This window comes from Bicyclus anynana, chromosome 21 (genome assembly GCF_947172395.1).
Source record: "Bicyclus anynana chromosome 21, ilBicAnyn1.1, whole genome shotgun sequence".
Classification (NCBI taxonomy): domain Eukaryota; kingdom Metazoa; phylum Arthropoda; class Insecta; order Lepidoptera; family Nymphalidae; genus Bicyclus; species Bicyclus anynana.
The window spans coordinates 14,041,949-14,055,449 of NC_069103.1; the positions used below are offsets into that span (position 1 = coordinate 14,041,949).

Sequence of the window (13,501 nt, forward strand, 5' to 3'; positions counted from 1 at the left end):
CTCAATCGGCCCAGCAGGGGATCGAACCCAGGACCTCCGACATGTAAATCCACCGCGCATACCACTGCGCCACGGAGGCCGTCATAAGGTTCGTTTTGCTATGGTTTTTGGTCGTTGCTCGCGTTCCATCAGCTGGCGCAGCAGCAGCAACAGCAGCAGCAGCAGCAGCAGCAGCAGCAGCAGCAACATCAGCAGCAGCAGCAGGCGCACACTCACCCGCCAATGCACACGCTGTCCGCGCTGAGCATCACGTCCCCCCGCACGCCCTCGCAGCGGAAGGTGTAGCGCTGCTCGCTGTCTATCAGCTGGCGCAGCTCGGAGCCCGCGTCCTGGTACAGCAGCAGCAGCAGCAGCAGCAGCAGCAGGCGCACACTCACCCGCCAATGCACACGCTGTCCGCGCTGAGCATCACGTCCCCCCGCACGCCCTCGCAGCGGAAGGTGTAGCGCTACTCGCTGTCTATCAGCTGGCGCAGCTCGGAGCCCGCGTCCTGGTACAGCAGCAGCAGCAGCAGCAGCAGCAGCAGGCGCACACTCACCCGCCAATGCACACGCTGTCCGCGCTGAGCATCACGTCCCCCCGCACGCCCTCGCAGCGGAAGGTGTAGCGCTGCTCGCTGTCTATCAGCTGGCGCAGCTCGGAGCCCGCGACCTGGTACAGCAGCAGCAGCAGCAGCAGGCGCACACTCACCCGCCAATGCACACGCTGTCCGCGCTGAGCATCACGCCCCCCCGCACGCCCTCGCAGCGGGAGGTGTAGCGCTGCTCGCTGTCTATCAGCTGGCGCAGCTCGGAGCCCGCGTCCTGGTACAGCAGCAGCAGCAGCAGCAGCAGCAGCAGGCGCACACTCACCCGCCAATGCACACGCTGTCCGCGCTGAGCATCACGTCCCCCCGCACGCCCTCGCAGCGGAAGGTGTAGCGCTGCTCGCTGTCTATCAGCTGGCGCAGCTCGGAGCCCGCGTCCTGGTGCAGCAGCAGCAGCAGCAGCAACAGCAGCAGGCGCACACTCACCCGCCAATGCACACGCTGTCCGCGCTGAGCATCACGTCCCCCCGCACGCCCTCGCAGCGGAAGGTGTAGCGCTGCTCGCTGTCTATCAGCTGGCGCAGCTCGGAGCCCGCGTCCTGGTGCAGCAGCAGCAGCAGCAGCAGCAGCAGCAGGCGCACACTCACCCGCCAATGCACACGCTGTCCGCGCTGAGCATCACGTCCCCCCGCACGCCCTCGCAGCGGAAGGTGTAGCGCTGCTCGCTGTCTATCAGCTGGCGCAGCTCGGAGCCCGCGTCCTGGTGCAGCAGCAGCAGCAGCAGCAGCAGCAGCAGGCGCACACTCACCCGCCAATGCACACGCTGTCCGCGCTGAGCATCACGTCCCCCCGCACGCCCTCGCAGCGGAAGGTGTAGCGCTGCTCGCTGTCTATCAGCTGGCGCAGCTCGGAGCCCGCGTCCTGGTACAGCAGCAGCAGCAGCAGCAGCAGCAGCAGGCGCACACTCACCCGCCAATGCACACGCTGTCCGCGCTGAGCATCACGTCCCCCCGCACGCCCTCGCAGCGGAAGGTGTAGCGCTGCTCGCTGTCTATCAGCTGGCGCAGCTCGGAGCCCGCGTCCTGGTGCAGCAGCAGCAGCAGGCGCACACTCACCCGCCAATGCACACGCTGTCCGCGCTGAGCATCACGTCCCCCCGCACGCCCTCGCAGCGGAAGGTGTAGCGCTGCTCGCTGTCTATCAGCTGGCGCAGCTCGGAGCCCGCGTCCTGGTGCAGCAGCAGCAGCAGCAGCAGCAGCAGCAGCAGGCGCACACTCACCCGCCAATACACACGCTGTCCGCGCTGAGCATCACGTCCCCCCGCACGCCCTCGCAGCGGAAGGTGTAGCGCTGCTCGCTGTCTATCAGCTGGCGCAGCTCGGAGCCCGCGTCCTGGTGCAGCAGCAGCAGCAGCAGCAGCAGCAGCAGCAGGCGCACACTCACCCGCCAATACACACGCTGTCCGCGCTGAGCATCACGTCCCCCCGCACGCCCTCGCAGCGGAAGGTGTAGCGCTGCTCGCTGTCTATCAGCTGGCGCAGCTCGGAGCCCGCGTCCTGGTACAGCGCCAGCAGGAAGTCGTAACTCTTGTTAGAGGGCGCCACGTACAAGCGATCGTGCCCTTTGATGTTGCGGTATACTGCGAACACATCAAATCAAATCAAATTAAATCAAAAATCATTTATTTCAAGTAGGCTCAGTTTACAAGCACTTTTGACACGTCAGTTGACTATTTGTAAAGATTCTACCACCGGTTCGGAAGGCAGGTTCTGCTGAGAAGATACCAGCAAGAAACTTAACAGTTGCTCTTTTGAAAAAGTCATACAGTATTATAATTTACAATTGATAACAATTACAATAAGTAGTAACCTCGACTAAGTAAATAACTTAATAAGACATCAAACTTAAGTCCTGAATGATATTTCATATAAATGATGATAGCCTGTAACAAAGCATAGGAAACCCAGAAGCGTCTAGTGAACAGTCTCGAAAGTAGCTGCAGGCGCAGACTACGTCGGACGGATGAGTCACCAAACCATATATAAGCCGAGTCCCATCTAAGATAGACGCAAGACAGAGTTGCGGTGGGTCTATACCATTTTTTAACGACCTTAAGTCTAAGAGGTATAAGGGTACCAGAGGACCCGCATACGTAGATAGACCGTCGATTTGCCTCATGTCTGTCTTTCCTCCTTCGAGGAAACTCAGGCCCCAAAAAGGGCGATCGATCTTTCCACGTTACAAGCTGATGATGGTGACTATGGTGATGGACTCACTCTCCGCCTGCGTCAGCTCCTTGTAGTACGGCTCGAGCGCCTTGAACAGTCGCGACTCGTCCACGAAGGGCAGCAGCGCGACGCCCTGCCACGCGAACTTCTTGCCGTTCAGATCGATCTTGAAGTCGATGGGGTAGAAGTCGATGATCGGGGAGAACTGGAAGAGAGGGCAATAATCAGAAATAGTCGTAGCCTGCCACATTGGAACAACATGGTGGGTCTTCAAATCTTCTCTTGGAGAGAGTTCTGGTGGAGGTGTCAAAATGTCAAAATAGGGTGATGATGATGAAAAATTAAATTTTTGCACTTATTGTGAAAACCATGCAATATGTAAATTGATTAAAGCATACTCAATCTTTATAGCTTGGCAAGTTCTTAGATGACACTCCCATGATATGCAGACGATGGGGGGGCAGGACTGCGTGGTTATGAAGTCGTGCGCGCGGGCCATCGCTACCCCCACCTACCATCGGGAGTGTTACGAACGAATTCGCCAAGTTATAATTACAATTAGGTCAAACATGAGTCAAACTGACACCTGCCCGCACCATCCTACAACGAACACACTGTATCGACAGTAGAGTAGACTCACCGGGTCACTCATGAGCTTGGCCCAGGGCTGCGGCACGTGCTGAGAGCTGGCGGCGGGGAACACGCCCATCAGTTGCTCCAGCGGACGGAACTGGAACAAGGAACATAATATATCAACACATAAACGAATCCAAGAGCATAAGTGCATTCGAAAAAGTATTGAAATCTACTCGTAGAGCACTATTGTTAGACAATGTTTTTTATAATGCGATATTGTGAGCTTCTTATTCGTCTATATCTCTCTCTATCTTTAGTATGGTGTTAGAAAGAGAGAGTGAGAGTGAGAGAGAGAGAGAGAGAGAGAGGGAGAAAGGGATAAAGTTGGATTCAATAAATTTATTCCTAATGATTTACTTTTGGACAAAATAGTACCATATATATTATAAAAACACGGTACCTTGTAGCACTTTCGGCGGTCGACTAGGAATTCGATCAATTTACGAGTATGTTCGTTAGTTGCCTAAAGTCAAACTTTTTGCAAATTTTAGGCCAAATGGTCATCAAGAACTCAGAAAAGCTACGAATTTATAGACTTAGACTAGTTAATTCTCTGCTTCGCCTATAAAGACTAAATTGATGGCTAGACACTCTAGAATCTAGAAGGCCCATTCTTCTCAGCTAAGCTAGATAAGGCTGGTTTGCTCACCGGCTGCGTGCCCTTCTCGAAGTTGGTGGAGAGGCCCTGCACGTTGACGAAGTCCGAGGCGAAGGGCGCGTAGTGGTAGGGGAAGTACCACTTCCAGCTGGCGCAGCCCTGGTAGTAGTAGCGCAGCACCCAGCACAGCCCGCGCACGTACTGCAGCGCCACGCGGTACCTGTGACGTCACAACATACACTATAGCTTGGCAACATCGTTGATGACACCCTCTTGATATGCGGGCGACCCGCGGACCTTCGGGAGTGTTACAAACAACTTTGCCAAGCTATCACAGTGTTTTACTCAACTACCCTCACTATCACCATTATCATACTCAATATAGGAACCCTTTATGAAGCCTACGAAAATATAAAATACGAAACTACATCGCCGATTCGATCACGATCTGTCAGAAACGCTATCTCTGAGCGGCCGGACTTTACAGTGTAAGTTTCTAATTAATCTCTTACTTTATCTATCTATAGTACCGTGTTGGACAGAGTGCGAAATAGAGAATAGAGGCCTGTTGAGTTGAGTTAACTTGAGTTGAGATAAAAATCTGTTACATCATAACAAGATCTTAATAAATGTGTCCAGGCTAGATAGAGACTTCGCAACAATAGAGAAATCATGAATATTGCCCTCTCGTTGCAACGAGACGAAAGAGAGAATGATAATATATAATAGAATTTTCTCTATATCTCTTACTGTCTCTCGTACTCTTACCCTCTTTATCTCTTTAAGATTTTAAAAAATACTAATTAAAGTTCACTTTACTTTGAAAGAAATTGAGGTTTAAAAAGCCGTTAGTTCTTATTGTATCCCTAATTACACAGTCTTCTTCAGAATCACAATAACATTTAGAGAAAAGCTTTATAGTTTTCTCTCTCACCTAAACTCTAGATTGTCTCTGGCCACCTCAAACTTGCTCTCATAGTAGCGCTCCTTGAAGCCCTCCTCCCAAAGCCGCACCTCGTCGTGAGCCTCGTCGTCGTCTTCGTCGAGGCCGGCCTGTGCCGCTGACCGCTTGCGGCCGCGGTTGTCAGCTTGTTCCTGCTATAAGATAAACCAGGTCTGAGGAGGTCAGGGAGGGTCTTTTTTTTAATGCAAATAGAGTTTGACCATGATCTAACCTGATAGTAAGTGTAGATACAGTCTAAGATGGGACACGCTTGCCTAGAAGGTGCCCATTCACTCTTGTTTTGTCTAAGGAGCTCAGGGAGGCTTTCGGCCGTTCCTAGTTACTACCCTGCCGACAACGACGTACCGCCGATTAAGCGTTCCGGTTCGATGTCGTGTAGGGGTGTGGGAATTTTCATCCTCCTCCTAACAAGTTAACCCGTTTTAATCTTAAATTGCATCATCACTTACCATCAGGTAAGATTGTAGTCAAGGGCTAACTTGCAGAGAATAAAAAAAAAAGATATGACGGAGAACAACTAAATTCCGCTTCTGATTATCGGAGAAACACTAAATCACAATGAATATCGGGAGCTCGTATTACTTGGAGTCGATATCGTATACTGCGCACTGCAATAGTGGTATGTCTCGACTAACTTTAACGCCATACGTATCAAGGATAGTGAATACACAAAGTAACACTATCAATCATCACCAGAACTGTCACTTAACTTACTAATACAGATCTACCCTCTAACTACACTATTGATCAAGGATATCGCTGATGCTGAGGCAAGTCAGCGTATCCTATTAGTCGAACGCCGCCACGTCAGGTATGATGGGAACTTTTTACAGTCTTATTTATTTAAACAGTAAATAATTAAAATCTAATTACATGAAAAATAAGATAATAATTCGAATTGTAATAACCAAAGAGTAAAAGGTCTTGAGGTTACCGACTATCAAGCGAGCCACGTCTCCGCGGCGACATATACATTATTTTAAAGCTAACATCTATCAACATCATCATCACTAACAACCCATATTCGGCTCGAACGAACGGGAATATTGGTCATATTTAATATAAAAGCGACTATTCTTAAAAAAAAAACTTGTAAACTACTGTATGGGTGTCCATCATGCGGTTTCACATTCACATCACATTCGGTTTCAATAGATATTGTGATGTATAATTTGTCAAGGTTTATGTTAATTGCTTGTAAAAATATGATAATAATTATTGGGGCCGCCTGAAATTTTTATCGATAACACTACCTAACCCCTTTGAAATATAACAAAACAATGTACAATTTACAAAAGTGAGATATTTATAAGCGTTTATAGAAATTCGCTTACCGCAGCTACAGCCTGCATGCCGGCGCGGCGGATTTCGGCAGCTTCCTGACGAGGGTTCACTACGGCCTTTGAGGCACCGCCGAGACGCTGAAACAACAAAATTATAAAAAAACTAACGTGGTTTTCAAATTAAAGGGTAAACATATACATTTTTTTATAGAGGGAACGTCTGATGACACTAATGATAGGTGATCATCCCTTAGTAGGGACAATACCAACCAATTCCCGTGGTTTATTACACAGGTTCACTGGTGTCCCAAAAATGCTCTCCCCTCAAAACCTTCCTGTATGCTTCTTGAACCGTACAATATCCGTTATGGTGAGGTTCGTCAAGCCTGCTTCAATACTGTATCCTTACCAATTAACTCCTATCTTACCAGTGCGTATATTTTATTACCCTACTTTTAGAAGTAAGAAAAATCATCTCTGTGTATAAAAAAGTTTTTGTTAAATGTGTACATGGGATAAGGGTGAGCAGAAGGCACTGTGGAGGCCACAGAGTAAAAAAAAAAACGCCAATCAAAATAGGGCAGAGCAATAAGCAAAGACAGAAGTGCCTCTATACTACCCCCAAAAAATATTAAACATTCTTATGTCATACCATCTAGTCTGTCATCTGATAGTTTTACCTGGAAAGTCCTTGGAAAGTCCTGGACCTATAGTTACCTTAGGGTACTTTGCCAACAGTAATTTAGACTATAACTGATGATGATAACTAAGGTACTTGTACGTGAGTCAATAAGATAAAGATCCTGAGTTCGATCCCAGGTAACATTTTCTCGAGTTGTTAACGCTTTCAGTGTTCCCAAAGCGATCTCAATAACAACAGGATAGCTCGATTTACGAGTGCCGCTGGCTGGGTTGTAGTCTGTAGAAGTCCAACATAACCTTCTTGCCTCCCTGTGGCGAGAAGGTATCCATGAGGATTTTCTCATGTTTAAAGGGTACTTTGCCAAAATTAGTTAGTCTGCCATATATAAAGCAATTTGTGGCAATGAAATTACTGAATTACTTCTTATCTTTCTTACCTGTGGCGCAAACTGCGTCCTCTCCAGCAGGCCGAAGTTGACCTTCTGCTGCTTCTTGGCCTTCTCCCGCGCCTTGAAGTTGATCTCGTTCTGGTGGCGGCGCCGGAAGATCTCGTCCTCCACGCGCCCCAGCTCGTCCATTATCACCTGCACCCGGTCGAGGTTCACGTCGCCCGAGTCAGTGATCCAACCCTGGTGATAAACACTCGAGTTTGAAAAAAAAAAGCTTTTATATGAATAATTCTATCAAATAGCATAGTGGTTGCCACAGTAAAATATGAGCCCAGAGAGACAAATATCTTAGCATTCCATGGATTCACCGTGCAGGTGCCAGTTCCATCGCGTGGTAGAGAAAAAATCTCTGAGAGTCCTGGACTTGGGATGTACTATAGAGACTACAGGATGTAGGGTTAAGGAATTCCTTGACAATTGATTGACTCCGTTCGTGTTGTTCTCCTTGCCTAGTCAAATTTGGTAAAATGATGAACTTTGTTAAGGTGATTTCTAAAAGCCGAAGGGATATTTTTTGCCCTAAAAGAGAAATCCTACTATGCCTTAGCCAGGTCTGTGTTAGGGTAGCATAGAAGGTACAGAATAACTTTTCATCTAGACTCAAGCACATACAAAATATTACCAGTTCTTGGACCAAATGGCATGTAATGGCAAGTGATTTATGCATGCTGCATGACACATGGCTCTGTTAGAGCAGAAGATTAAGCAGACCTACAATAACAACACAACAACCAGCATTATGCCCAAGTGCGTAAAACGTCCAGGAAAGTAAGAGAAAAAGGACTGTAGGCATGTGGCACATTCTCTTTCTACGATCACAAATGCTTCAAAATTTAAAAAATATATGCGAATGACATTCATCATTGAGAGGTCACGTGATCAAGTTATCAATCGGATCTGTCATTCCCATAATTTTTTTTTAGTTTTCGAAGCGTTAGCATTTGTCGAAAGAGAATCGACGTGCCACCAAGGTTGAAAATCTCACTTTAGTTTTGTAGACACACTTCTTGTACAAGGTGACGAGTCTGTCCACCGCCCCCTCCCTGATCTCCAGACTGGGCAGGTGCGGCAGGAAGTCGTTGCCCACGAAGAAACACATGAACACCCAGTCGTCCAGCGCGCGCTCGAAGTCGTAGTTGAACGGCAGGTTGGGCATTTGCAACTCCTGCAAAAATATTTGATAATAGAAAAAATGTCCTAAAGCTCTGTTCGATGGTAGTGGTTGTAAACATTTTTTTAAAAATTGACAGATTTGAGAATAATATGAGATTGTGTCACATGTATTGTTGTCTAACAACTTGTATTTTTTTTTATTCTTTACAAGTTAGCCCTTAACTACAATCTCACCTGATGGTAAGTGATAATGCAACCTAAGAAGGAAGCGGGCTAACTTGTTAGGAGGAGGTTGAAAATCGCTTGGCGGTACGTCTTTGCCAGTAGGGTGGTAACTAGCCACGGCCAAAGCCTCCCACCAGCCAGACCTGGACCAATTAAGAAAATCTCAATCGGCCCAGCCGGGAATGGAACCCAGGACCTCCGTCTTGTAAATCCACCGCGCGTACCACTAAGCCACGGAGGCCTAAAATAGATTAAATGATACCTTTTCGAGATATTCCCTCAAAACTGTCAACCGCACGAAGATAAAGCTGTCCTGGTTGCCGAACGCGGGATCGGAGCGAACCAGCGCCGCGTCGGGCGTCGTGCCCGTGCACTCCTTCATCTCGTGACCTGGAAACATTATCATCATCATCATCATTCATTCATCATTCATCATTGTCTGATACAAAAATATACTGCCTAGCCTGAAAACTCACTACGAACCTATATTGAACAACTTTCAAAATTACTGTTTTGTACAATCTGTATGAATAATGTCTACTTCAAAAGTGTGCACGTCTTTGCTGCTTAACCTGTTAACTGCTGAAGGGCATCAGACTGCTGGACAATAAATGTTCTGTAGACTTGGACAGACCGCAAACATCCGTGTCGAGCAAATTAATAAATAACTGAATAAGGTTAATGACAGAGTTTAGTTTTGTTTGAACAACTTTTGCCCGTACTCAAATTGGTGGGCCAATAATATTAGTAGATATTATTAAGATAAAATTGAGCAACTTACCCAATTGGCCACAAACGTCACAAGGCCTTGGCTTATTGGGCTTGAACTCCTCCCTGATGATGGTGAAGTTGGGCTCGTGTGTGGCCAGCCCCAGCATTATGAGGTCCGCGTCCGCACCACACAACACATGCTGGGTGTTGGGATCATGGTCAGGTTGGGCTGGAAGAGGTGGTATTTTATGAGCTAACGAGTGAAGTGAATTGAGCAGTAATCAAAAATATTGCCCTCACTTTTTTGTGAGGGGACAAAGAGAAAGACCAACTTTCATTTATGATTCTAACAAACTAAATTGTTAGATTTGTCTTCACGCCAACTACCAGAATAACTCTTAAAATATTGAAAAATTCACAAAAAAACATCAAATTCTACATAACTCAATTTCTCAGAAATTCTGTATGGAACAGCTTTCTCGATGTAACCTATAAAACTTTCATTGCAAGCCATTAAGTAAACATTCCAGACATTAGACATTAGGGCCCATTAGTAAATAAAATAAGTACTATGTCTCTCTCTTATCTTGTATCTGTCTCTCAGTTTAAGAAGATCTCTTACCTCTCTGTCTCCGAATGTAATCCATAATCTTGTGCTCTCCTTCTCCCGGCACATTAGCATCTGATAAAATCACCTTTACACCTTTCCAGCCTGGGTCACTGTTTAATCTACAAATTAGAAACAATTGTGAGTAATTGACATTGTAATTCTAGTTTTATGACTACATTTTTTTTGAATTTAGAGTTTGATTGAATTCTTTTGTTCATATTTTTCTTCAGATCAAGAAATAAATTATATGTACAACCAAGCAATGTAGGTTTCTGCTATAATGCTGCATAGGAAACTTCAGTACTGTGGTAAAAACTACTTGGACCTCTTCCATGTAAGCTACCTTCTTAAGACTGTATTATCACTGAACATCCGGTGAGATCACCGTTAACTTGTCACTGAATAGAATAAAAGATAAAAAATGGCCTTTTCATTGCACCAGACTTTGTATACTCTTCATAAGAAAAGTTCATCAGCAACTGTTGGGTATTTCTACTCTCTTAAATGATATTATTACACCTGACCAGAAATATAAAAATCTTGAATTGAGAGTGCAACAAGTAATAAATTATTGTAATAAGTCTGTGCAAAGAATGCTTGTAGAAGAAATTATTTCCTTTTATTGGTGCAATGTAGTAAGGTTTTTATTTCCTTATTTAGGCTATAAATATATGTGTGCATGATATATTTAACTAAGGCAGGCATTATACTCATACATTAAACTGTAACAGTAAGTTAAGTTGTACTTATACTTATACTGTAAGTTAAGTTTTACCTATACTTTGTAGTTACAACACCCTCACAGGGTTCCATTTGTAAGTTTTGTAGCCCCCAAAATCCTACCTTACGTCCGCGCCGAACATCTGGCCACGTGGGGGTGGAACGTGTATTATTTAAACTTACACGGCTAACAAGGTAGGTGACCCATCATGATGGAGAAAAATAAAAGAAAACGTATAGGGCCGCTTCCCGGGGGCGATCGCCGGGGCACGTCTGGAGCTGACGCTGGACGTTCCAGCATGCAATCCGTCAGTGACTCCTTACTGAGCAGGCGGGTGGGAGTCGGGGAACCCGAAGATAGTACAGCCGACCAACGGGGTGGGGAGGGGGCGGGTGATGCTTTGCAGAACAGGGCTTCGCCCACAGGTTCTGTCGGCTCAACCGCATCGACCACAGATAAGATAAGTGACGATAAAAGAAGAAAGTGGTCAACAGAAGAAATGTTAGAACTAATGTTTTGCTACTTCAAGGCAAGATCAGAAGGTCCGGGTTACATAGGTAGGCTACAGCAACTTTTTATAGAAAGGAATTCCAATAATCCAAAAATACACAAATTTAACGGAAACACTTTATCAAACCAAGCTCGTAGAATTTTAAAACAAAATGTCATAGCACAAGAATTACTGGACCGGGTACAGAGGCAAGCGGAGGGCCTGGTACCTAGTGAAAACACTGAACCGATTGCGAACCAGGACCACATTGAAATACAAACATGCAGTACACAAATAAATATACAAAACAGTCAACGCATACAACATACACCCGAACAAGTAGAAGAAGTTAACCAAATGACACGCAACATACAGGTAAATGAAGATCAGGACCCGCTCATTTTACAGTTTCTTCAAGTACTATCTGAAGTAAAAGAAACACCGATTGATAGACGTCTACTTTTGCCTAAGGCTAAAATAAATAAACAATTCATAAAAAACTTAAATAGCTTAAATACTTACCTACCCAACGTATTAATTACAAACAGTACACTGCGAGAAGTAAATAATATAATATACGCTGCTGCTAAAACGCTAATATTAAACAATAAACAAACACCTTACACAACTAAAACTAATATAAAACCTAAAAATGATCCACCTTGGAAAAAAAAAATTCAAAACAATGTAGAAAAACTTAGACGAGAATTAGGACAATTAATAGAAATAGAACGGGGGGTCAGCACACGAAAAATGATAAAAACTAAAGAAAAACTATATGCTAAATATCAAATTCGGAATGAAAATGATCACAGTAACACTGCAGAAATAATAAAACAAAAAATTAAAGCTCTCGCAGGTAGAATTAAAAGATATGTAGATATAAATACAAGAATAGAACAAAATAAACTATTTAAAGTAAATGAACACCGGTTGTACAATAGTTTAGGTAATAATAATTTAAATACAGATATTAAGGTGCCCGATAAACAAACAATTGAAGAATATTGGAAGTCTATTTTATCAAATCCTGTAAATTATAATAATGAAGCCAAATGGATTAAAGAAATCGAAATTTCATCAAATGAGGTAAAAACAAGTGAAGTAAATTATATTACAGAGGAACAAATTAGAATAGCTATTAAAAAACTGCTGAACTGGAAATCACCTGGCATTGACAAAATACAAAATTACTATTTAAAATATTTTACTAGTACTCACAAATATTTGGCTTCATTATTCACTAGTATAGTTTCAGGCGCGGAAGAATTAGAGGAATGGTTTACCACAGGTCAGGTTATACTTATACCCAAAAACGAAAACACAGATGATCCTAAAAATTGGAGGCCAATAGCGTGCTTGCCAACTATGTATAAATTACTAACATCCGTTTTAGCTAATATAATGTACACCCATTGTCAAGAAAATAACATAATGGCAGTGGAACAAAGAGGTTGCCGACGTGGAGCTAGGGGCTGTAAGGATCACCTGATGGTTAATAAATGCATACTAGAAGATGCACATGAATCCAAAAAAAATCTAAGCATGGCGTGGATAGACTATCAGAAAGCTTTTGATAGTGTATCTCACGAATGGCTCCTTAAAATTCTAGATATCTACCAATGTCCCCCTATGATTAAGAAATTTTTAATGTTAACTATGCCAATTTGGAGGGTTATTATGACAGCGCGTGGCTCACAGGAATCAATAACTACTGAACCGATTTATATTAGACGTGGAATATTCCAAGGAGATTCTCTTTCACCACTATTGTTTTGTTTAGCCATCAATCCTCTCTCATTCATACTAAATAAGTATGAAGTGAAAGGGTACAAACTTAAAGATAGTTTCTGGATAAATCACCTATTATATATGGATGATTTAAAAGTATATGCGAACAATAAGAGTAATTTAAAAGTACTATTAGATAGTGTCGAAATTTTCACAAATGATATAGGAATGCGATTTGGGTTAGACAAATGTAATACAATACATCTTTCATCAGGACACAGAAATAACACAACAGGAGAGGGACATATATTATTGAGTGGGGATACTTCAACAACTTGCTATAGGAGAACAATATAAATACTTAGGAATACATGAATCTGGAAAAATAAATCATAGTGAAATTAGAGATAAGATATCCAAAGAATATTACAAAAGAGTCAAAAAGCTTACAAACACTCATTTAAATTCTAGATTTTTAATAAAAGGTATTAATACTTATGCGATACCAGTCTTGCTGTATTCATTTGGTATCATTAAATATAAAATCAGCGACCTAAAAAAAATAGATGTTAAA

At 44.1% G+C, this 13,501-nt stretch overlaps 1 protein-coding gene across 1 annotated transcript in view; it reads right to left on the reverse strand.

Moving 5' to 3' along the window:
* LOC112054779 (5'-3' exoribonuclease 2 homolog) overlaps window positions 1–13,501 on the reverse strand; it is a 42,076-nt gene that overhangs the window by 25,992 nt on the left and 2,583 nt on the right. The window contains exons 4-14 of the mRNA XM_052888011.1: window positions 9,998–10,104; window positions 9,446–9,604; window positions 8,927–9,054; window positions 8,312–8,491; window positions 7,315–7,506; window positions 6,287–6,373; window positions 4,923–5,086; window positions 4,040–4,208; window positions 3,395–3,484; window positions 2,803–2,959; window positions 1,970–2,165 (exon numbers count right to left, since the gene is read on the reverse strand). Of these exons, the coding sequence (XP_052743971.1) occupies window positions 1,970–2,165; window positions 2,803–2,959; window positions 3,395–3,484; window positions 4,040–4,208; window positions 4,923–5,086; window positions 6,287–6,373; window positions 7,315–7,506; window positions 8,312–8,491; window positions 8,927–9,054; window positions 9,446–9,604; window positions 9,998–10,104 (1,629 nt within the window). The remainder of the gene's footprint in view (window positions 1–1,969; window positions 2,166–2,802; window positions 2,960–3,394; window positions 3,485–4,039; window positions 4,209–4,922; window positions 5,087–6,286; window positions 6,374–7,314; window positions 7,507–8,311; window positions 8,492–8,926; window positions 9,055–9,445; window positions 9,605–9,997; window positions 10,105–13,501) is intronic.